Source organism: Suricata suricatta, chromosome 11, assembly GCF_006229205.1.
Source record: "Suricata suricatta isolate VVHF042 chromosome 11, meerkat_22Aug2017_6uvM2_HiC, whole genome shotgun sequence".
Classification (NCBI taxonomy): Eukaryota; Metazoa; Chordata; class Mammalia; order Carnivora; family Herpestidae; genus Suricata; species Suricata suricatta.
Genome location: NC_043710.1, coordinates 6,529,528 through 6,554,100, shown reverse-complemented (window position 1 = coordinate 6,554,100; position 24,573 = coordinate 6,529,528). Strand labels below are relative to the sequence as shown.

Below are 24,573 nucleotides of genomic sequence, written 5' to 3'. Positions count from 1 at the left end.
GTAATCTCTGCACCGCGCTGGGGGCGCGCAGGGGCGGGGCGGGGCGTGGTGCGGCCCCCCGAAGGGACTGGGGCTGGGGGATTGGCCCGGGGTGGCTCGAGCTGGCCGGGAATGCCCTCCGGGGGCGCCGCGTGGGGTGGGGCCGCCCGGCCCTGCAACCCGAGCAGCTGCCCCGGTTAAAAATACCCCCGGCCCTGCCCTCTCGGCACCCCTCCCCTCCCTTCTCCTCCCCTCCCCTCCCCCTTCCCCCGCAGTGCCCTTCCGTCTAGGCCCCGGCGGCTCCTCCCGGGGGACAACTCCGCCTTTTACTAATTTGTCCTCTCGCGGAGCTGGGTGAAGGTGGCGGAGAGGTAAGGGAGAGCCGGGAGGAAGCAGGGGTCGGAGCCCGGGAGGGGCAGGACAAGGAGGAGAAGGGAGGGGGAGAAGAGGGCGGAGGAGCAGCGGGAGGAGGGCGGGGAGGAGCGCTCTTCCTGGTTGGGCCCTGCTCTGAGCCTCCACCCGGGAAGGCAGCCGCAGGGACCGCTGCGATCCCCAAAACACTGCTCCCCCAGGTAAGGACCTTGGGTGGGGGGGCCAGTATCCCCCGACCCCTGCCCACTGCTCCGGGCTGAGGGGCTGCCCCTGCCCCGGGCCTTCTGCGTGCCTGGGACAGGGGCGGGGCTGGGGGAAGCCGCACAGCCCGGGCCACCGGCCCAGCCTGCGCTCATCACTGTCTCCAGGGTCTGGGGGAAGGCCAGAGCGGAAGGGGCTGAGGTCCAGCAGCCCTGAACCCCCAGCCTGTCTCAGGGGTCTGGGGAAGGGGTCCCTGGCCACCTGAGGTTCTCAGCCTCCAAGCCAGGGAAAGGGGCCGGCGCCTAGGAGCTTGGCTCTTTGGGGAGGGGGCGACTGTTGTTATCTCCAAGCCCCGCCCTGCCCCACCTGGCTGGCTGACCGCAGCACTGCAGCCCCAGGACAATGGGAGTCTGGGAAGGGAGAGGTGGTTGCATCGTGTGTTGGGCTAGGGAGGTGGTGGCCAGCACACCTAGGGGCGGAGGAGCCCCTCTCCTGGATTCTGGGGAGCACAGGGAGGTGGCAGAGAGTCCTGAGTTCTGTGAGGGGAGCAGTGAGGTGGGGAGACCCCAGGTTTGGAAAGGAAGGGCGGGCAGCGGCAGGCAGGAGCCCCAGTTCTAGTCCTGGGAAGGCCTGGGCTCAGCAGGCTGGTGTGCCCTGCAGGATGGCGGAGGAAATCATCACGCCGGTGTACTGCACAGGGGTGTCTGCACAAGTGCAGAAGCAGCGGGCCAAGGAGCTGGGTCTTGGCCGCCATGAAAACGCCATCAAGTACATGGGCCAGGATTATGAGCAGCTGCGGGCTCATTGCCTGCAGAGTGGGGTCCTCTTTCGTGATGAGGCCTTCCCCCCGGTGCCCCAGAGCCTGGGCTACAAGGACCTGGGCCCCAACTCCTCCAAAACCTATGGCATCAAGTGGAAGCGCCCCACGGTGAGAGGGGCCACCCTGGGTGGGGCTCAGTTTACCCTCATCCCGGGTGAGGCGTGGGAACAGGACTCCAGGCCCTTGGTGGAGAGTGGGGTCTGGGGTTGGCTGGCTTCCGGTGTCTTGGAGGGCTGGCCCCGGAGACGGGACTCTGGGTCTCTTTGCAGGAGCTGCTCTCAAACCCTCAGTTCATTGTGGATGGAGCCACCCGAACAGACATCTGCCAGGGAGCACTGGGTAGGCCCTGGGGGGGGTTCTGGGTGTTTTTTCCATAACAGTTCCCTGTGCCTGTTCCTTCCAGCTCTGCCGTAACCCCTCCCTCCTGCAAGCTCAGGCAGGCTCTGGCTATCAGGGCCGGGCTGGTTTGCCTAGATTCCTGGTTCTTTTCTGTAAGGGCCACGGCACCCAGGGAATCCCAGGTTCTCCCCAGCATGGGCTCTCTTTGCATCACTGGGAGCAGATTGGCAGAACGGGCCTGATGTGGGTCCCTCCCATCCCAGGGGACTGTTGGCTCCTGGCTGCCATTGCCTCCCTCACCCTCAATGACACGCTTCTGCATCGAGTGGTCCCACACGGCCAAAGCTTCCAGAATGGCTATGCTGGCATCTTTCATTTCCAGGTGAGGAGCTCCGAATCCACCTGGGACCGGGCTGTGGGGGAAGGAGGGGTAGCAGGCACTGGGGGAGGTGAGGGCCAATGACCCACAGCAGTCTGAAGTTAGGTGACTTAAGTCCACACCCTGTGGGGGCCAGTCCTTCCTCTAGAAAGAATTTGACCGCTTGATACCATCTCAGATCTGTCATGTGTGAAACAGTTGGGCAGGGCAGGTATTTCAGCTGGCAGATTTCCTGTGCGTGTCACGGAGAAAATGCTTGGAGGAATAGAAAGATCTCTGTGTTATTTCCTGTGGGACAAATCCTTTTCTTCCACGGGGTCTCAGTTTCCCCATCTGAAAAGGAAGTAATGTTCCACTGGGGAAAACAAACCAGTCATCTCCACCCAAGACGTAATTGTCCCCTCCCCAACTCCTCTTGTGACTTTGGCAGCCTCCAGCCTCTGACAGAGCCCTGCAGAAAAGACAGAATTTAAGCCTGTTAAAACCAACTATTCCCTTTTTTGCACGCGGGGCCCATTTCTCAAGTCACACTAAGGAATGCTCAGTGAGCTGATGTCGGCAGGGACACACCTCCAGGAACCGTGGACCCTCTGGCCCTAGTGGCCCCAGCCCTGCCCTGGGGACTCCTGGGTGCCCTCTCCTTACACCTAGTCAGGGAGTCCCTTACCCTATTCCGTGCACACCCGCCTACAGGACCCCCGGTGACAGGGTGCTGTCCGCATTGGCCAAGTGCTGCACCTGCTGCCCGAGCTGGTATGCAGGGGCGTGGCCTCGCCGCCCCTCCCCCCGCCCCCTTCCCTCGCTCCTCTAATCAGCTTCTCCTCAGCCTCCTGATTGGCCTGTTCAACGCTCCCTGTACCACCCTCACTACCGGGGTCCACCTCCTCCCTTTGTCCCATTGTTCTGCACGCCTTCCCGCCTCCCCGGCCCCTTGGCCGCTTCTGCCCCAGGGTCCTGACTGCTCTGGCCCTGGGACACCTGTCTCTCTGGCCATCTCTGAAGCAAACTCATGATTGCGGGAATGTCACCCATCTTGTGGTCTAGATGCCACATTTTTGATCTACACTTAATTAACATTTGCACCCCTTCCCCACAGACACACATAAACACGCTGACCTAGCTTGGGGAGAGGAGAGGTGGGGGGCTGGTTCCACGGAAGCCAAGCCCCCAGGGTTTTCCACCCTCTCCCTACCTGAGGAAGCACTTTGGTCTGTTTCAAAAATATCAGTAGTGCTGCGCTTAAAGGCTTTACGTTTGTGATCACATTTAGTGTGCCATTGAGGACGGTCCAGCCGATCTCTTTTATGGATAGGGAAACTGAGGCTCAGAGAGGATCATGCGTTCAGGATTCTTTATCTACAGTATATGATCTTGGATCTAGTAAATGGCCGAGTTGAGACTTGCGCTCCGGCCTGGGACATCCCCAAGCGGGTGTTTGCTGTGCTCTCTCCCCTCCAGCTGTGGCAGTTTGGGGAATGGGTAGATGTGGTCGTGGATGACCTGCTGCCCATCAAGGACGGGAAGCTGGTGTTCGTGCACTCCGCCCAAGGCAATGAGTTCTGGAGCGCCCTGCTTGAGAAGGCCTATGCCAAGTGAGTGGGGACCCAGGGCGGAGCTCCAGGCACCCCTGGGGTCTCGGGTCTCGCTGGATACCAGAGCGCTGACCCGGGGCTGCCCGCAGGGTGAATGGCAGCTACGAGGCCCTCTCCGGGGGCAGCACTTCCGAGGGCTTTGAGGACTTCACAGGCGGGGTCACCGAGTGGTATGAGCTGCGCAAGGCACCCAGCGACCTCTACCAGATCATCCTCAAGGCGCTAGAGCGAGGTTCCCTCCTGGGCTGCTCCATCGACGTGAGTGCACCCAGCCCTGCCCCTTGCGCACCTTGGCAGTCTCCTTGTGCAGCGGTTCCGGTTCCGTCTCCCAGCCCAGCCCGGCCTCATCCCTTGTCCCAGGCTTGGCCCCGGAGCCCGTCCTTCACCTCCCACCGTCTCTGGGTGCTCACCCAGCCTTCTCCCGTCACCCCAGCCGCATCTGCCTCCTTCATGCCTGCTGTCATTCCTGCGCCCCAAGCCTCGGACCTCAGCTTGTCTTCCTGCCCTTCTGCTGCTTGTCCCTGTCATCGAATGCTGTGCCCATCCGCTGCTCAGCTCTCCTGTCCCCAACTTCAGCTCTTCCCTAGCCTCAGCTCCCGCCCAGCCCCCTTCACCCTCTGGGCTGCTCTTCTGCTCCCACGACTCACCCTTGATATCTCAGGCTCCTCCCCCTACATCACTGCCTCCTCAACTCTAACCTCCTTCCCACCTTTCGCCCTTCCCCAGTCCTAGCTGACTCTAGCCTGTCCTCACTCCCCTCCTCCACCTCACTGCATCCCTCCACGTGAGGGCCTTGGGGCTCTTGGGAGCTGTGTATGACTGTATGTGTGTGCACGTGTGTGTTTGCACGGAGTCTGGTCACCTCTGGCCAAAGCAGTGTCTGCGGACCGCCCAGGTCCCCTACCAGTGGTAGAGTTGGTGGAGTGCCCAGGTAGCCCCTCGCCTAGGGGCGCCATGTGGGGAGTATTAGGCAGAGTCAGGATTCCTGCCTGCCACTCTCAGTCGCTGTTGTATGTGCATGGGAACGTTCTAGACCCATGAATGCTTGGCACTCACGTCCTGACTGGGGATGGGGTCTCCGACCTGGTCCCTGGAACCTGGCCCCTGACCACCGCACATGTGTCTCTGCAGATCACCAGTGTCCTGGACATGGAAGCCATCACCTTCAAGAAGCTGGTGAAGGGCCACGCCTACTCTGTGACAGGGGCCAAGCAGGTACCGCCACATGTGGGGGCCGTCCCTGCAAGCTGGTTCCTGACTCCTTGCTGGCCTTTGCCTGTCTGGCCTTTGACCAGGGCTGTCAGAGGGGCTTGCTCTTCCTCTGACTTCCTGCAGTGTCTTATTTGTCTCTTGGGGCCACTTATCCCGAGATGTCTATCCTACTCTGTCCTGATTTTCTGTAGTCTCGTGCCTAGCTTCCTCCTTTTGTGGTAAACTCCTAGTGAAAGGGGTGTACTTCCCTGGTATGGTGCTGGGTACCGAGCAGGGCTCCGGAGGGTGGCGCAGCGGGCAAGGGTGTGTAAGGTGCATGCCAGAAGCAGGTGCTGACGGGAGCTCTGGGGAACAGGTGAACTACCAGGGCCAGATGGTGAGCCTGATCCGGATGCGGAATCCCTGGGGCGAGGTGGAGTGGACGGGCGCCTGGAGCGACGGGTGAGGGGTAGAGGACACCGGCTGGGGAGGCCGGGGAAGGCTGGCCAGTGCCACTGGCGTTTCTGCTGGGGCTCTGCTCGGGGCTGAGCGGGGGGGGGGGGGGGGGGGCCCATCTCCTTGTTACCGGGTCCGGGGGATTGTCCGGCGGCCGCACCCAGCCCTTAAGCATCCTCAGAGCCGGCGTGACAGGACAACCCGGGGGATGGGATCTCGGGCTTGGCCGTGCGGAGGCCTTCTGACCCGGGCTGGGGGGACAGGCCCCAGGAAGAGGCCGGCAGGTCAGTTCCCACTGACCTCTGGCAATGACCTTCTCCTCCCAGCTCCTCGGAGTGGAACAACGTGGACCCTTACGAACGGGAGCAGCTCCGGATCAAGATGGAGGATGGGGAGTTCTGGTGAGCGGCCCCCTTCGTTGGTGTGACCCCGAGGGGGCCTGGTGCCCCAGCTCCCCAGCCGCACAGACCCTGCACGTGCCTCCTTCTGGGTGTCCTGGCTGGGGACCATGGCTCATCTCTGCACCGTGACCCCAGGATGTCCTTCCGTGACTTCTTGCGTGAATTCTCCCGCCTGGAGATCTGCAACCTGACGCCCGACGCGCTCAAGAGCCGGTCGATCCGCAAATGGAACACCACGCTCTACGAGGGCACCTGGCGGCGGGGGAGCACCGCGGGCGGCTGCCGGAACTACCCAGGTGATCTGACCTTGCGGCCCACTGGGCACACGGGCAGGGAGCACTTGGATGGCGGTGGGGGAGCACCGCGGGCGGCTGCCGGAACTACCCAGGTGATCTGACCTTGCGGCCCACTGGGCACACGGGCAGGGAGCACTGCAGGTCCTGGAGGGCCTTGCCCACTGCAGGTCTCCTTGCTAAGCCTCAGTTTCCTCATTTGTAAGAGCATGGTTGTGCTGACCTCTGGGATTTGCTTTGAGACCTAAAATGTTGAAGATACTTGGAAATTGTGCAGAGCCATGGCGGATTCACTGTCCTAGAGCCTGAACCCAGAGAGTTAACGGGGAGAAGACTTTATTGCCATCCAGCCACCTTTCTTGTCACTCCTCATTCTGGAACCTTCCCTCCTGGCCCACTGTCTTCTTCCCTGGGCTTCCATCACCTTTGCCTGCACTTCCGAATCCATGTGGGTGACTTGGTCCACAGCCTGGCCTCTCCATGATTCCCCATCCTCACCTGCAGTGGCCTTTTTTCTTCTGCCTTAGTTCAGCCGGCCCCTGAAGGCACCCCCGAGCCCAGCCAAATGTTCCAGTCTGACCTCTGCCTTCGCCCGTTCAGCTCCCTTATCCTGCAGCCCTCCGCGTCGTTTCACTATCTGGTCCATTAAGGCCACTGCTGTGGTCTCCCTCGTCTTCCGTCTTCTCTTCTCTTCTCACCAGGTTCGAGTCGTTGTTGTAATCTTGTCCCTGCAACACTCTGGCTCCTGCCTTCTGGCTCCCTCTGCTCCTTGCGCCACCCCCCATCCTCACGGCATGGCATGACCGGAATCCTAACTGAGCCTTCTTCCTTGCTTCAGCACCACTGAGTGTGGCTGGAGAGAAAATCACCCCTCCCCCACCCCCCAGGGCTGCACTTCCCCTGTGAATTCACAGCCACAAATCCAGATGACCACCTTGCGTGGTCCCCAGCAAGCCCACTGCTGACTAGTAACGTTCCCACGCCCTCAAGCCGGCCTCTGTGGTTGCTCCCATCTGTGGGTCCGGCCTTGCACTTCACTGAAAGATAGCTGTCTTCATGCAGGCCATCTCCTGTATTCGCCCCGCCTAGCTCAGCCTGCGGCCCGTCATTACTGCCTTCCGGACCGTGACAGCGACAGCACTGTCCTCATGGGGACCACCCCCGCCGTGCTCTTGCTCCCCTTCTCCCACGTGTCCGAAGGCCTCTGGCTCCTTCCTCCACCTCCTCTTGCTCCCGGGACATGATGGCGAAGCCCCTGTCTTAGAGCAGCCCCCCTTCTGACCCCACTTTCCCACCTGCTTCTCTGCTCCCCTTCAAGGCAGAAGGTGTCAGGTTGCCACAGTCCCGCGTCCCCTCTGCCACTTGCAGCTCACGTCTGTAACCGACGCCCGCCCAGCTCCATCCTCCCCACGCCACTGTCACTGCCCGTTTGAAAGCCACCCACGTCTTTGGCTTTGCCGAGGCCACCTCTGCTCTGGTCTCAGGCACTGTGTCCTCCACACTCCCGGCATGGCCGACAGCTCCAGTTTAAAGTTCTTCTCCCTCGTGGGAATCCATTTCAGTTCTTCCTCTACTAGCTGACCGCCGTTCCCTGTATCATTTGTTGTGAAATCTGTCCTTTCCTCGCTGCCCTGGAGCGACGGCTCTGTCCTGTAGCTCCCGTGTGTGTGGCTCGGTTTCCGGGCTCACTGTTCCAGCCCTCAGTCTTTCCCTCCGCCGGTAGCACATTGATTTCATTGCTACAGGTTTATAAGCGGCCGCTTTGGGGCAGGGTGAGTGCCTTCAGGTCTCTTAGCCACTCTAGCCCCTTGTTTTCTTGTGTGAATTTTAGAATCAGCTATCAAGTCTTGCAGAGAATCATTTTTGAGACTTTAATTTGAATTGCACTGAATCTGTAGATCGATTCGGGGAGAAATGATGTATGGTTTTGAGTCTTATCTAAGAATGTGGTATATCTTTATTTTGGTTTTCGATTTTTCAATTTCAAAATCAATATTTTATAACTTTTATTTTAAGGACTTCTACACGTTTTGGGATTTGTTACTAAATACTGTATCATTTTGTTGCTGTTATAAATGGCATTTAAAAATTATTTTAATATTAAAAATATTTTAATGTTTTGTTTGTTTCGAGAGAGAGATGGAGACAGAGCATAAGCAAGGGAGGGCCAGAAAGAGAGGGAGATATAGAATCTGAAGCAGGCTCCAGGCTCCGTCAGCACAGAGCTTGATGCAGGGTCGAACCCATGAACCATGAGATCATGACCTGAGCCAAAGTCGGACACTTAACCAACTGAGCCACCCAGGCATTCCCGTGTTTGTTTATGTTTGAGAGAGAGAAAAGGTGAGCAGGGAAGGGGCAGAGAGAAAGAAAGAGACACAGAATCCGAAGTAGGCTCCAGGCTCTGAGCTGTCAGCACAGAGCCCGACGTGGGGCTTGAACCCATGAGCCATGAGATCATGACCTGAGCCAAAGTTGGACACTTAATCTTAAGACCGAGCCACCCAGGTGCCCCAATATCTCTTTTTAAAATTATATCTCACAATAAACTATTAAAAAAATAATAAATAAATTTAAAAAATTATATCTCCCAAGTGACAGTTGCTGATGCAGTAACATGCAATTGACCTTTTAAATGTATTTTGTATCCAGCAAACTGGTTTATCTATAGATCCTTTATGATTTTCTAATTGCAAATAATGATAAATTTGTTCTTTTCTAATTCTTCTAACTTTTGTTACATTTCTTTTTTTTTCTTTTTCTTTTTCTTCTTTTTTTTTTTTTTTACATTTTCTTATTTATATGCTGGCCAGGACTGTAGAGTGGTGCATAGGAGTGGCTATGTACTGGTCTTAGCTCCTTTTACTTCCTTCCTTTCTTTCTTTCTTTCTTTCGTTCTTTCTTTTTTAAGTAATCTCTACACCCAAGGTGGAGCCCTGAGATCAGGAGTCACATGCTCCACCTACTTCCTGAGCCAGCCAGGTGGTCTCTTCCTCCCACCCCCGCCTTTTTTTTTTTTTTAAATGCTTTTCATTTATTTTTTGAGAGACAGAGACAGACAGTGCAAGCAGGGGAGGGTCAGAGAGAGAGAGAGAGAGAGAGAGAGAGAGAGACACAGAATCTGAAGCAGGCTCCGGGCTCTGAGGTGTCAGCACAGAGCCCGACGGCCCCCCTACCCTTTCTTAAAGGATAACATTTTACTACTAGATATTTACTACAGATTTTGTCCCTAAAGTTTCTTCTGTCCTAGTTTTTTTTTATAGATGCCTTTATCGTATTAATAACATTTAATCTTATTAAATGCTTTTAGTTATATTTATTATAATATGCTTCTTATCTCTTAAAATGGTAAATTACATTAATCACTTTTCTAATAATATTAAAACAGCCTTATATTCCCGAGTTAAAAAAACAACAACACAGTCATGACATAGTTTTTTAAACTGTCCTTTTACCTCCAAGTTCACGAATGAGATTTGCCTGTAATTTTCCTTTTTGATACTGACCTTGTCTAGATTTGGTACTGGGGCTATATTTGGCTCAGAAGGTGATTTGGGAAGTGTCCTCTCTTTTTCTATTTTCTGGAAGAGTTGCATAAGTTGGGGTGATTTGTTGCTTAAGTGTTTGGTAGAAGTGATCTTTAAAGCGATTAGCCTGCTCTGTTCTTGGTGTGAAGATTCACGTTTTGATATTGAGTATCTTTAATGGTTATAAGGTTGTTCAGGTCCTTTGTTTCTACTTGAGCCTGTTTTGACCAGTTGTATTTTCTAGGAGTTTGTCCTTTGCCTCTGTTTTCAAAATTATTAGCATAAAGGGTTTTTTTTAACGTTTTATTTATTTTTGATACAGAGAAAGACAGAGCATGAGAGGGGGAGGGGCAGAGAGAGAAGGAGACAGAACTGGAAGCAGGCTCCAGGCTCTGAGCTAGCTGTCAGCACAGAGCCCGACGGGGGGGCTCGAACCCACGAATGTGAGATCATGACCTGAGCAGACATCGGAGGCTCAACCGACTGAGCCACCCAGGTGCCCCCAAGGTTTTCTTAATATATTCTCATACCTCATCTGTAATGACATCCTCTCTTATTTATGGTATTTTAAATTTTTTTTTCAATTTTTTAAATTTATTTTTGAGAGACTGAGCCACCAAGGCACCCCTTTATGGTATTATTTATTTGTACTTTTTTCATCTTTATTAATTCTGTGAGAGATTTGTCAGTATTATGCTTTACAAAGAAATGGCTTTTGACTGTTGATCTTAGTATAGTATTATTTCCTTTCTTTTTGTTTATGTACCTATTTTGGTGAGGGGCGATTGCAAGCAGGGAAGGGGCAGAAGCTAGGGGGAGAGAGAAACCCAAGTAGGCTCCGTGTTGTCAGCGTAGAGCCTGACACGGGGCTTGATATCATGGGCCGTGAGATCACGACCTGAGCTGAAATCAAGAGTCGGATGGGCTGAGTCATCCAGGTGCCCCATAGTATTATTTTCATATCATTAATCTTTGCTTTTCTATTCATTATTTTATTCCTTTGCTTTCTTTGGACTTATTTTTAGACCTTATTTTATGACGTCTTAAATTAGAAGCTTATTTCATTAATTTCAGTTATTTTTTTCTATGTAAAAACTTAAGGTGATACATTTCCCTTCCAAGTGCATCTTGGAGTTACACAATTTTGATCATATTTTGAATAACTGTATAATACACATACTATAAAATTCCCACTTTTTTAATTTTTAATTTTTATTTTTTTAATGTTTTATTTATTTTTGAGAGAGAGAGGCAGCGTGAGCAGGGGAGGGGCAGAGAGAAAGGGAGACACAGAATCCGAAGATGGGCTCCAGGCTCTGAGCTGTCAGCACAGAGCCTGACGCGGGGCTCGAACCCACGAACCATGAGATCATGACCTGAGCTGAAGCTGGACGCTTAACCAACTGAGCCACCCAGGTGCCCCTCTTCTAGACATTTCTTATAAATGGGATCATACAATATGTGCCTTTTATGCGTGGTTTTTTATTGTGATGTTTTCAAAATCTGTCCATGTCGTAATGGGTGTCAGTAATTGATTTCAGTTTTATGGCTGAATAATATTCCATAATATGGATATACCACATTTTTGCTTATTCGTTCATCATTTGATGGACATTTATATTTCTAATTTTTGGCTATTACGAGTAACAACACTGTGAACATTCATAAACCTGTATTTGTGTGAGCAGAAGTTCTGTCGGGTCTCTAAGTAGGCATGGAGTTGTTTGGATCCATGGTAACTTCCATGTTTAACTTTCTGAGGAAGTGTCAACTGGTTTCTAAAGTGACAGCACCATTTGACGTTCCCACCAGCAACGCGCAAGTTCCAACTTCTCCGCATCCTTGGCCACACTTGCTCTTGCCGTGTTCTTCAGCCATCCTGGTGGGTATAAAATGGCGTTTCATTGATGATGTGCATTTCCCTAATGGCGAATGATGTTGGAAAACACAAATGTTCTTAATGGTGTCTAGAATGGTGAATCCTTTCTGGAACGTTTTCAGTTAATTTTGCCAAGATCCATTGGAGGAACCACTGTCTTCCTTACAAAATGTATTTCTTAAGTAGTGAGACTTGAAAGTTGAAAGTACTCCTTGATTCTGAGGATGCGGAGTGGGTGCTATGTTAGCAGGCATGAAAACAACATTACTCTCGTTCTATGTCTGCATCGGAGCTCTAGGGTTACCAAATGCCTTGTCAGGGAGCAGTCGTATTTTGAAAGGAGTTGTTTTCTAAGCATTGGGTCTCAACAGTGGTCTTAAAATGTCCAGTAAACCATGTTGTAAACAGATGTGCGTCATGAAGACTTTGTTGTTCCCTAAAGAGCACAGAGTAGATTTGGCCAAATTCTAAATAGCCCTAGGGCTTTTGGAATGGCAAATGAGCATCGCCTTCAACCTAAAGTTACCAACTACACTAACCCCTTGGAAGCTTTGAAACCAGGCATCGAGTTCTCCTCTCTAGCGATGAAAGTCCTAGATGGCATCTTCTTCCGATATGAGGCTACTTTGTCTGCAGTGAAACTCTGCTGTTTAGGTAGCCGCCTCACTAATGACCTGAGCTGGAATCTTCTGGTAATTTGCTGCAGCTTCTACACCAGCACTGCCGCTTCACCCTGCACTTGCATGTTATGGAGTTGGCTTCTTCCCTTAAACTTCACGAACTGGCCTCTGCTCCCTTCACACTTTAACTCTGCAGCTTCCTCACCTCGCTCAGCCTTCGCGGAATCGGAGAGAATGAGGCCTCTGCGCCGGAATAGGCCTTTGCTTCGGGAATGTTGGAGCTGGTTTGAGCTTCCATCCAGACCATTGAAACTTTTCCGTATCAGCCACAAGGCCGTCCCACTTTCTTATCCTGCGCGTCTGCTGGAGTAGCGCTTTCAGTTTCTCTCAAGGACTTTTCCTTTGAGTCACAACGTGTCAGTTGGATGCAAGAGGCCTAAGTCTTCTGCTTATCGTGACTTTTGACATACCTTCCTCATTCAGCTTAATCATTTCTAGCTTTTGATTTGAAGGTGAGAGATGTGAGACTCATTCATGGGAACACTCAGAGGCCATTGTAGGATGATTAACTGGTTTCCTTTTGATATTGTGTTTCCAGGAATAGGGAAGCCCCAGAAGAAGGAGAAAGATGGGGGAATGGCTCGTGGGCGGAACAGTCAGAATGCACACAGCAGTTTTCTAAGTTTGCTATCTTACGTGGGTGCGATTTATGGTGCCCCCAGATAAACACAGTAGCAATATAAAAAAATCACTGATCACCATAAAACCATAGATGGTGGGAGATAGGCCCCCAACTTCATTCTTTTGCATGTGGACATCTGTTGTTTCAGTATCATCAGTTGAAAAGACTATTCTTTCCCCGTCCAATGGGCTTGGCACCTGTGTCAAAAATCAGTTGACCATTGATGTTCTGGGTTTATTTTGGGACCCTCAGTTCTTTTAGTCTGTATGTCTATTTTTACACAAGTACCACACTGTTCTAATTACTGTAGCTCTGTAGTAAGGTTTGAAATCAGGAAGTGCAAATCTTCCAACTTTTGGGTTTTTTTTTTTTCATAATCCTTTTGGCTTCTGGGACCCTTATCATTCCATATGAATCTGACGATAGGTTTTTCCATGTCTGTGAAAAGGCTGTTGAATTTTAATAAGATCGTATGGAATCTGCAGATCACTTAGGTAGGTCGACATCATAATAATATTAAGTTTTCCGATTCATGAACATGGGATGTCTTTATTTTTTCATGTCTTTAATTTCTTTCACCAACGTTTTGCAGTTTTCAGTGTTCAAGGCTTTCAACTCCTTTATTAAATTTATGCCTAGATATTTTATTCTTTTGGATACTATTATAAAGGAATTGTTTCCCTAATTTACTTTTTCAGTTGTTCATTGCTGGTGTATGGAAACATGACTAATGTTTGTGTCTTGGTCTTGTAACCTGCAACTTTGCTGAATTTGTTATTAGTTCTAGTAACGTTTTTGTGGACTGTTTATGTTTTTTACGTACAGGGTCATGTCATTTGCAGTTAGAGATAGTTTTCTTCTTCTTTTCTAATTTGAATGTCTTTTTCTTTTCCCTGACTAATTGCTCTAGCTAGAACTTCCCATACAGCGGTTGTGCAGCTGTGGCGTAAGCAGGCATCTTGTTCCTGATCTTAAGGTGAAAGTCTCAGTCTTTCACCACTGAGTGTGATATCAGCTGGTTTTTCCATAAACACTCTTTGTCATTCCCTTTTATTCTTAGTTTTCTGAATGTTTTTAACATGAATTTGTGTTGGACTTTGTGAAATGCCTTTTCTGCATCAATTCAGATGATTCTGTGGTGCCTGAGTGACTTCGTTGGTTAAGCTCTTGATTTAGGCTCAGGTCATGATCTCACAGTTCCATGGGTTCGAGCCCTGCATTAGTTTATCAACACTAGTTCTTTTGATATTTTATTGAAAAGAAATGATAATGTAAATGAGAAATCAGGGGCACCTGGGTGGCTCAGTCAGCTGAAGGGCTGACTTCGGCCAGGTCGTGATCTCGCACTTTGTGGCTTCGAGCCCCACGTCGGGCTCTGTGCTGACAGCTCAGAGCTTGGAGCCTGCTCCCGATTCTGTGTCTCCTGTGTAAGTAACCTGATCATCTACCTTAAGAATTTAGTAAAGGGGCAAACTAAACTAAACCCAAAGCAAGCAGAAGAATGGAAGTAATAAAGATTAAAGTGCACATAATGAAATACAGAATAGAGAAACAATGGAGAAAAATCAGTGAGACCCACAGCCGGTCCTTTGAAAGGCTCAGCAAAATTGGAAAATCTTTAGCCAAACTAAACAAGAAAAAAGAAGAGTCAGAGTACTAAAATCAGGACTTAAAGAGGGACCATCATTACCAACCCAACAGAAATAAAATGGATTATAAGGAAATACTGTGAACAGGTGTGTGCCAAGAAATTAGATTACCTAGATGAAATGGACAAATTCCTAGAAAGAAACAAGCTACCAAGATTGATTTAAGAAAAATAAAAAATGTTCATAGACCTGTAACAGGAGATTGAATTAATAACCAAATCTCCCAGTTATGACCTGCTAGTTATCGTTTTAGTGTTGATTTCTAACTTCATTTCCTGATAGTCAGAAAACACGGTCTAATGAGATCGCAGCTTTGAATAAACAGGAGCTGGTGCTACGGCCAAGCACATGCTGAGTCTCCTCAGTGTTCACGTGTTCTCAAAAAAACTAGTTCAGACTTCGTTTTTGTGTATTCGGTGCCAAGAACTCCCCTAAATATTTTAAATATAATAGCTTGCTTAACCTTCACACTGACCCTATGAGGCCAATACTATGATGCTACCTGTTGTACAGGTAAAGAGAGTGAGGCACTAACCTAGTAAGTGGAGGAACTGGGATTCGAACAGTGGCATTGTAACCCTACAGTCTGTGCTCTTGAACGCTCCTGTGTGTTACACAATTCCAAGTGTTGGGGGACTGTTTTATAATTGTCCATCAGATCACATCATATTTTGTCTGCTAAATCTGTCAAATACTGGAAGAAGGAAGATCAAATCACACCATCCTGATGTTTCTGCCAATTTCGCCCTTTCTAACTCTCCGTTATTTCTCTTTACAGATTTTGTGTTATGATATTAGCTGCATCAAGTGTTATAAGTTCCTAGTGAGTTAAACCATTTTGTTACTGCTATTTTTTTATTAAAAAATTTTTTTTAATGTTTATTTATTATTGAGACTTTCCCTTTGATTGGAAAGTCGGGGGGGGGGGGGGCAGAGAGAGAGGGAGACACAGAATCCAAAGCAGGCTCCAGGCTCCCAGCTGTCAGCACGGAGCCCGATGTGGGGCTCGAACCCACAAACTGTGAGATCATGATCTGAGCTGAAGTCGATGCTCAGCCGACTAAGCCACCCAGGCGCCCCTGTTATTGTTATTTAATGGCTGCCTTCTTCGGTTATAATTCTTTTGCTTTCTAGTCCCTTTCCATCAATGTCACTGTAGCTATTCCAATTTCCTTTCTGTTAGGATTTTTATGGTATATTTTGTTACACTCTTTGGTGTCTGATATTTCTATAGCTCAATGTTTTGGGGGTTATCTCTTGTAAACAGCGTGTAACTGGCTTTTTGATCATCTGGTTTGAAGCATTTTGCCCTTTGATTGGAAAGTTTAATCCATTTACATTCATGGTGATCAGTGATGGCTTTGCGTTTATTTCAGCAGACTTACTGTGCTTTTCCTGTTTGTCCCTCCTGTTATGCCTTATTTTGGATTGAGTTCTCTTCCTTTTTTCCCTACTAGTTTTTCCACCTCTGGGTTCGGAAGACAGAAATGCTTGCTTGGTACATTCTAAAGGTCCTCATCATCTTTACCCTCCTTCTGAACAATGCAAAGACTTTAGATTACTTAGCTTGCATCCCTACCCTTACCCCCTTCATTTAATATGCTTTTTTTCAGCTAATATTTTAATTCCAAACATTCTTCTTCCTGCTGTAAATTAAATATCATCTCCATCATTGTTTGATACAGCCCATGTTCATTGGATCACCCACGTAAGAACAGTATTTATTGCTCACCGTTTCCACAACTTTTATCTGAGATCATTTTCCATCTGCCTGAAACATGTCTTTGTGGTTCTCCTCCTCCTTCTCCTCCTCCTCCTTCCCCCTCTCCCCCTTGTATAAACCTTCTCCATATCTCTGTAAAATACCTCTGCAGCACGCTCATTCTTGACAATTCTCTGGACACAAAATTCTGGATTGCATTCCTTTTAGCCCATTGGAGGAACTGTTAACTCTTTATTCTGCTTCTGTGGTTGCTCTTTGAGCCGGGACTCTGTCTTCCACGCCTTCTGTGATGCTTTATCTTTTCTGTTTTAAGAGTGTTCATCTTCGCTATTTCTGTAATTTCGCCAAGATGTATTAAGGTGTGGATTTCTTTTTATTCTACTTTGGATTCACTGGGCTCCCCGGGCCTGAAGATTGATGTATTTCAACAATTCTAGAACATTCTTAGCCATGATCTTTTAGAATAACAGCTCCTTCTTACACTCTTCATTTTTTCCTTTTAGAATTCCAATCAAACGTAAGCTGGTAAGAACTCCTCACTCAGTCATCTGTATCTCTCAACATTGCTCAAATTTGCCGTCTCCTAATTTCCCTGCATTGCCTTCTGCTTCTGGATAGTTCCTTCAGATCCCATTCTCAGTTCACGAGTTGTCTTTTTTTGTGGTGTCAAATCTGTTGGTTAATCCTTCTAACAAGTACTTAGTTTTATTAAAAAAATTAATGTGTAGAAGTTCTAATGACTCTTCTCCAAATCTATTTATTTTTGATTACATTTCTAAGTTTCTCATGTATTTCTTTAAATATACACCCAGTCTTTTATATTCTGTGACTGATTGTTTCAATATTTGAAATCTCTGCGGGTTGGTTTTTTTTGTCCGTTGTGGCTGCTGGTTCTCACTTACCATGCCTTCTTTCCTTGTGAGATTTTTGACTCCTTTGGCCTGGAAGTTCACCCGTGAGAGTCCTTGGAGTCCTTGGATGAAGCTAGGCCCTTTGAGTGTCTCTGTCCATCACCTGGGATGACTATTTCAAACCCAGAACGCTTTAAAAAAAAAAAAAAAAGATCTCCTGACGGTTTCCTTGACCTCACGAGCAGAATGAATTCAAGCCGGCAGCACCTGGGTGGCTCAGTTGGTTAAGCATCTGACTTCAGCTCAGGTCATGATCTCATGGTTCATGGGTTTGAGCCTTGTGTTAGGCTCTGTGCTGACAGCTCAGAGCCTAGAGCCTGTTTCTGATTCTGTCTCCCTCTCTCTCTGCTTATCCGTGTTCTAGCTCATACCTGTACTCTGTTCCTTTCTCTTGCCGAATAATATTCCATTGTTTGGCTATACCACATTTAAAAAAATCCCTTTCTCAGGTGATGGACAGTTTGGGTTACTTCTACCATTCGGGTATTATAAATGATGCCGCTGTGAACATTTACATCCAAGTTTTCGTGTGGACGTACATTTTCACTTACCTTGGATAGATGCCCAGGAGTGTAATGGCAGGGTCATGTGATGATTCTGTTTAGCCATTTGAGGACCTGCCAGACTGTTTTCCAGAGTGGCTGCACCAGAGTGGCTGCATTGTGTGAAGTTCTGATTTTCCGCATCCTGGCTGACACTTGAGATCTAGCATTTTGGTTAATGTCAAGTAGTATCACTTTGGGGGCGGGGAGGGGAATGCTGTGGCTTCTCAGTGCCTCTAAAAAGCAGTTTTGCGTATTGTGTCCAGCACCTGGTTGTTTTAGGGGGTTGTGGGCAACTGAGTCAGCAGACGGCCAGAAACACAAGTCTCTGTCACCCTTTGCAGCCGTGTGGCCTCCTTTCAGGCCCTGCCTTCTCTTTTTCTCTCCTAAGTCATTGTCCACACTGAAGCTCTAGCTCCCTTTCCAAATCCGAATCCGTTCATGCCCCTCCGGGTGCAAGCCTGTTGGTATCTTCCCAGGGCTTCTTCAGATCTCACTCAGGGTCACCTCCTCCAAGACGCCTTCCCTAACCAGCTCCAGTTTGCTTATTCTTGTAATTGTTCTGATAAGCACCCTGACTTGCCCATACTTTGCCTTTCCTTCTGGAACATGAGCTCATGAGGGCAGGGACCGTGTGTGCCCCCTCTGCCCCGCTGTCACATGGCACACGGTGGCCACTTAGTGACATCTGTTGGACTGATGAAATGAACAGATGCGTTGGGGAGGGGAAGCCTGGAGGAGGGGGCCCGCCCTGCTCTGCTCTTCCTCTGACCCCTCCTGCCAACCCATCTCCTACAGCCACCTTCTGGGTCAATCCCCAGTTCAAGATCCGGCTGGAGGAGACGGACGATGCCGACGAAGACTACTACGGGGGTCGCGAGTCAGGCTGCAGCTTCGTGCTAGCCCTCATGCAGAAGCACCGCCGCCGTGAGCGCCGCTTTGGCCGCGACATGGAGACCATTGGCTTCGCAGTCTACGAGGTGAGGCCGGGTGGGTAGGGGAAGGCCGGGCGGTATCTCCCCAAACTGGCAGGGAAAGCAGGCCTCCAAGCATACCGTAGGCGAGCCCCACTAGGGGGCGCCAGAGGACAGTCCTGAAGCTGATGGCCCTGAACTGTCCCCTGGAGGCACCTGCTGAGGCTGCTCTTGGGCAGGGAGTTCTGGCTTAGCTGACAACTGTGAGGTCGCCTCTGGGGGACACCCTTTGGCTCAGCTTCAGAAAGAAGTGGGAAAGTGGGCTACCCTGGGGGAGTAGTGGGCTCCCTTAGAAGTAGATAAGCAGAGGCCGGCCTAGGAGGACCCGCTTCACTATCCGTGTTCAACACAGAAACTTCTGGACCTTCCTGGCAGGGAAAGAGCAGCCACAGGCTTGGCCTAGGCCCAGAGCTCCCGGCAGAAGACTGTGGGGGCTCTGACGTCCCTGGATTGTAGACCATTGCAGTTGGGTGCCCTGGGGGCCGTCCTGGGGGCTCTGATTCAGAGCCAAGGTCCTCGGTGTTCTGAGGATGTAGAGAACCTTGCCTGAGGCGCCTTTCTTGAGGTCCTGAGGTCCCTCTCTGGCGCGAAGGCAGGTCTGGGTGACCAGTGGCCTTGAGCCCTGCCTCCTGGTCTCCTCGTCCCGTTATTCTGAAGCACTCAGGGCCTCTGTCCAGCACACGCTGTGCCTCTGGGCCAAGCACGCATCTCTGACTTCCCCCATCTCTCTGGCAGGTTCCTCCGGAGGTAGGTGTGGCGTCCGACTCACCTGGACTTACAGGCCCCGAGCACACGAGGCCTGATGGTGCCCAGCGAGGAGCAAGGTGGCAGCAAGGCCACTCGTAGAGAGTTAAGAAGTCTCCTCGTTTTACTGCTCACTGTCTTCCTTCCCCCACCCGGAGGGGGCAAAGAGTGCTGTCCAGGGGCTCAGGACAGGGAGTAAGTGAGAGAGCTGGATTTGAACCCCGGCCCTCAGAGTTCTGCCAACACTCACACACGAGGCTCTTCCGTCTGACTGTTTCCGCTGAGTTAGTGTCAGTTGAAGATACTTCAGCCGTAGGTTAGGAGCAGGGCGGTTGCCAGGCTGAATATTCCGAACCCTTGAGCAGGTTGCTTAAGCCTAGCCTCCATGTCAGTGTCTGTAAAATGGGCCTAGGGCGCCGCCTCACAGTGAGCTTCAAATGAGGCGCCCCGTGGAGAGGACCCTGCAGCGTCTGACTTGGGGAGAGGCTCTGAGTAATAATAACAGGAGCGTTTTTTCAGTGGAGGCCTAGCGTCCGCATTCACCTCCATAGTATCTCCTCCCCTCCACCCTGTAGTAGGCAGCGTAGTCCCCTCCATCTTGCAGAGGAGGAAGGTGAAACAAGGTGATCTGGCAGGGCCACTCACTGGGGCTCAGGGCCTGAGGCCCGGGCGTGGACAGCTCCCCAGGGCGTGGACAGCTCCCCAGGGCGGGCTGAGCGCTGCAGCCCCTCCCCCCACCCCCTGCAGCTGGTGGGCCAGCCGGCCGTGCACCTGAAGCGGGACTTCTTCCTGGCCAACTCGTCGAGGGCACGCTCGGAGCAGTTCATCAACCTGCGGGAGGTCAGCACCCGCTTCCGCCTGCCGCCCGGGGAGTACGTGGTGGTGCCCTCCACCTTCGAGCCCAACAAGGAGGGCGACTTCGTGCTGCGCTTCTTCTCGGAGAAGAAGGCGGGTACTGAGTAAGTAGAAGGCCCCTCCCCGGCGCCCACTCCCCGCCCGCGGCCCCCCCTACACCCACCCTGACCGCCCCTCTCTCTCCCCACCCCTGCAGGGAGCTGGACGACCAGATCCAGGCCAATCTCCCTGATGAGGTGCGTGCCCTGCCCCCCTCCCCCCAGGTGCCTTCCTCCTCTGCCTCACCCCCTTCACCCTGGGCATATCACAGGGACCTGGGTGTCCTGGCTCTTGGGAGCCCCTCCTGGCAGAAGCCTTAGGAATAATACCCAGCCCTCATCTGCCCAGCGCTTTACAGTTTTGCAAAGGACTCTGTGATCGTAGTGGCGCAAGGTCCCTGAGCCCTTGTCTCTGCCGGCTCCGTGCTGAGCTCTTTACTTGGTCTCCCCGTTCCCTCCACAGCAGCTCTGTTAGGGTGTCGCCAACACCTCCCCTTTCGGTGAGAAACTCAAGTTCAGGGTGGTTAAGGAGCTTGCCTAAGGCATCACCCCCCATCACGGAGGTGAACTGCACCCTCTTCAGGCCACAGAGCCCTGCGCAGGGGCTAAATTCCCACTTTACTGGGAAGAGCGAGGTTCAGAGACCTGACGAGTGGTCCCAGCCTTGCCCCAGCAGCTGCCCACACAGGGGCCAGGCTGGAGCGCCCCTGACCTGCTCTCCCCCTTCTCCATCCAGCAAGTACTCTCAGAAGAGGAGATTGATGAGAACTTCAAAGCCCTCTTCAGGCAGCTGGCAGGGGAGGTAGGCAGGGTGTGGTGTAGGGGGGGAAGGGGGGGTCTGGGGCACCAGTGGGGGGGTGGCTTTTCTGCAGGGCGGGTACCATCCTCCCACCTCCCCCAGGACATGGAGATCAGCGTCAAGGAGCTGCGGACCATCCTCAACCGGATCATCAGCAAACGTGAGTCTCTGGGCAGCAGCTCCCCACCGTGTCTGGTGCCTCCCTTCCTCCAGACTCCAGAGTCTAGGCTTCTGCTCTCACACTGCACCCAACCCAAGCCCTTTGGACTTCACGGGTGGGGGATGCCCCCACTGCCTTTCTGAGCCCTGCTCAACCCCCATTTTCCTCCCAAACTCCTGACCATCTTGCTGGACCCTGTTCTCCATGCCCAAGTGCCGGGACCTGGTGTGTTGGTTAGAAGCCAAGCTGCCGACAAGGTCCAGGCCTGTCCTTCCTCTGGAAGATCCAGCCCAGGCCCAGGCCGAGTGGCTGCCGGCAGAACGAGGCTGGCTTCACTCACCCGTGTGCACAGCTAAAGGCAGCTGCCCTCCAGCCTCTGACTCCATCCACGCTGTTCCTTCAGCCCAGACCGCTCCCCTCTTGTGCCCCTTTGGGGCCTGCGGCAAACCTCATCCTTGCCATGGCCGCTTTGGCCGCACCTTTCTACTGTGTTTCTCCCGAGTTTCTCCCACTTCGGTTTAGCACTGATTTCCTTTCATTCTTGGCTCTTCCTGGACACTGGCTTGATCACTAAAGTACTCGACGCCATGCTGATGATAATAGTGACCTGATGCTCCCACTCGGCTAGACTTTGCACACCGGGCGCCCTGGTCCCCGCCCTGCCCCAGTGCCCCGGGGACAGCCCCCCGGAAGCCTGCTGCTTGAGGTGTCGGAACTGATTTTCTTGCAGACAAAGACCTGCGGACGAAGGGCTTCAGCCTGGAGTCATGCCGTAGCATGGTGAACCTCATGGACGTATCCTTCGCGTTCATTTCCTGCTTTGGTTTGGGGGACGTGGTGGCGGGGAGCGGGGGGAAGGATGTCCCATGGCCTCTCCCGGGAACAGTGCAGAGAAAGGGACAGAGCTCTGTGGAGTGTGCAGGGGCCAGTTCATTTCCCAGGCCACCTCCCCGTGATTGGGAGGGGGAAGTTGAGGCACAGGCTGTGTTGAGTGAGAGGTAGAGCAGGGCCTGGGTCCCCGAGTCACCTCAAGGCTGGAGCGATTTGCACCCCTCCTTGTCCAACCCACCTGGCCGCATGGATGCCTACCCTCCCCACCCCCTCGTCTTGCCGTCAGTCCCCACTTCTTTCCAGTTGTTCCCTCACCCTGTGCCGGTATAAGCTTCTTAACGGGAACCCCCCAGCGGGACGGCAACGGGAAGCTGGGCCTGGTGGAGTTCAACATCCTGTGGAACCGCATCCGGAATTACCTGGTGGGTCCTAGGAGGGGCCCGCCCTGGGCTCCCAGGCGGGCTGCGCGGTCTAGGCCCTCCGCCCTGGGTCTGCTGCTCTGGATCCCAGCCCCCGGCCCACCTTTTGGGTCTTTGCCCTCCAGCCTCAGCAGGCCCCCCACCTTGGGGTGGACCAGAAGGGCCGGGTGCCTCCCTCGGCGTGGCCCTCACCCTCTGCTCCCCACTCTAGGCCATCTTCCGGAAGTTTGACTTGGACAAATCGGGCAGCATGAGTGCCTACGAGATGCGGATGGCCATTGAGTCTGCGGGTAAGGTTTGTCCCCAGGCAGGCGGCCCCAGGCTGATTCCCTGTTCCGGGGCTTCCCCGAGTGGCAGCCCAGGCACCGGCCCTGTCCCCTGTCTCCGGGTGGTGGCGGTGTGGCTGTAACGGCCATCTTCTGCCACCTTCTTACTGAATTACAGAGCTAAGTGCTTTATCAGTGCTTCCTTTTGTCCTCACTGTGGCCTGAGGGGTCCTTTACTCTCTCCATTGCACATGGAGAAAAGCACAATTTATCGAAAATGACCTGGCCTGCTGCCACACCACCTGGGAGAGGGACAGCTGGGCTCCGGAGCCTCCAGGGAGAGAGGTGCTGGCCTCACGTTCACAGTTCCCATGTTCACAGCCCTGTGTGGGGATGAGGCCGGGGCAGTCTGCACAAATAAAACTAGACCCCTGGGCCCTCCGTGGTCCACTGATTGCCTGGGGCAGACTGGGCCCTCGCTCCCTCAGGCTGGCCCTTGCTTGCCCAGCCCCCACCCTGGCCCCCAGCCCCTGGCCCTACTCAGGTGGGGCTCACCCTGCCCAGCCCCCGCCCACTCCCTGGCCCCGCCTCCCTGGCCCCGCCTCCCTAGCCCTCACCCACTCTACCCACTCTCCGGGGCCAGGCTTCAAGCTCAACAAGAAGCTGTATGAACTCATTATCACCCGCTACTCGGAGCCCGACCTGGCGGTGGACTTTGACAACTTCGTGTGCTGCCTGGTGCGACTGGAGACCATGTTCCGTGAGTGTCTCCTCCAGCTCCTGCCTCTAGTTCTGTCTTCCATGAATCGATGGGAATGACAGATGCAGATCGGACCTATGCGCCATGGCCTGTGCCAGAGGGACGAAGCTCTCTCTGTACTTGGGAACCTGAAGGCCGGGTGTCAGGAGACTGGGGGAGGGGCGGCCGGTGGGGGGAGGGGGAGGGCAGCAGAAAGAGCTGCTTCCCAGTGTGACAGGTGAGGGCTTGGGGTGCCGCAGGGGTGTGGGGGGAGGGCGGCGGCAGGGTGGTCCTGCATGAATGTCCCACCGATTTCGAGTGCCAAAACATCTTCTTTTGAACACAGGGTTTTTCAAAACTCTGGACACAGATCTGGACGGAGTCGTGACCTTTGACTTGTTTAAGGTGGGAGCTTCCCTTGGCCATGGCAGGGGAGAGGGTGTTTGGGGTGTTGACGCTTTCGTACCTCCTTGGGGCGGGAACCTGGGCCTCAGAACCAGACCCGAAGGCTAGGCGTCCTGAGTCCTGGAAGGATGGGGATGGGGTGTCTGGGTCCTGGGGAGGGAGCAGGAAGGAAGGGGCAGGCTCCTGGAGGTCGCGGGGCATCCGCACTCTGGTGTCCCAGGGGTCGAGGAGGGGATAAAGTGCTCCTCCCCAGAGACGATGGCCCCTGGGCTTGGAGGCTGGACTTGGCATTTCTGCTGTGCCCGGCTGACCTCTCTCTCTGCCCTCCTCTGCCGGCAGTGGTTACAGCTGACCATGTTTGCCTGAGGCCAGGGCTCGGGTCCCCTGGTCCCGCTCCTCTCCCTCGTCTGCCAAGCCATGCCTTCCCGCCATGCCGCACCGGCCACACCAGCTGCAAGTGCCTTCCTCGGAGCAGGAGGCGGCCTTGGCCTCCTGTCCCCTCACCTCCCAGCTGCCGCGGTCCCTCTGCTCTGCGTGGAGCCGTGTGGCCTTCCCTGCCCGACGCCAAGCGAGGAAGGCCGCTTTCGCTTGTTCCTGCCTCAGGATGGGGCTCCCGGGGCAGCTGACAGCCCCAGGCCTCCGAGCACCCTGATGTGCTCTGCCCTCTCACTCCGGCCTGAGGGCACCCACCCGGCCTGCACACCGGGCCTCCCCTGCAGACTTTAAACCATAACCACTAACTCTGCACTGTCTGCGGTCTAGATGTGCAGAGCCCTTCCCAGCCGAG

The 24,573-nt window shown here is 52.8% G+C and overlaps 1 protein-coding gene across 4 annotated transcripts in view; it reads left to right on the top strand.

The window, feature by feature from the left end:
* Positions 1-24,567, top strand: part of CAPN1 (calpain 1) — a 25,094-nt gene extending 527 nt beyond the window's left edge. The window contains exons 2-23 of one of the 4 annotated variants that reach the window (XM_029956934.1): positions 255-350; positions 1,213-1,480; positions 1,642-1,711; positions 1,975-2,093; positions 3,549-3,682; positions 3,772-3,940; positions 4,814-4,897; positions 5,250-5,335; positions 5,656-5,730; positions 5,866-6,026; positions 18,355-18,536; positions 19,266-19,277; positions 20,022-20,233; positions 20,326-20,365; positions 20,904-20,969; positions 21,069-21,126; positions 21,857-21,921; positions 22,311-22,379; positions 22,588-22,666; positions 23,286-23,402; positions 23,728-23,786; positions 24,126-24,567. In XM_029956934.1, the coding sequence (XP_029812794.1) occupies positions 1,214-1,480; positions 1,642-1,711; positions 1,975-2,093; positions 3,549-3,682; positions 3,772-3,940; positions 4,814-4,897; positions 5,250-5,335; positions 5,656-5,730; positions 5,866-6,026; positions 18,355-18,536; positions 19,266-19,277; positions 20,022-20,233; positions 20,326-20,365; positions 20,904-20,969; positions 21,069-21,126; positions 21,857-21,921; positions 22,311-22,379; positions 22,588-22,666; positions 23,286-23,402; positions 23,728-23,786; positions 24,126-24,152 (2,151 nt within the window). In that variant the 5' untranslated portion in view covers positions 255-350; position 1,213 and the 3' untranslated portion in view covers positions 24,153-24,567. Of the gene's footprint in view, positions 1-192; positions 351-451; positions 552-1,212; positions 1,481-1,641; positions 1,712-1,974; positions 2,094-3,548; positions 3,683-3,771; positions 3,941-4,813; positions 4,898-5,249; positions 5,336-5,655; positions 5,731-5,865; positions 6,027-18,354; positions 18,537-19,265; positions 19,278-20,021; positions 20,234-20,325; positions 20,366-20,903; positions 20,970-21,068; positions 21,127-21,856; positions 21,922-22,310; positions 22,380-22,587; positions 22,667-23,285; positions 23,403-23,727; positions 23,787-24,125 lie in introns of those variants that run through there. The other 3 variants (XM_029956935.1, XM_029956936.1, XM_029956937.1) reach the window with 3 other exon arrangements.
* Positions 24,568-24,573: the final 6 nt, after the last annotated feature.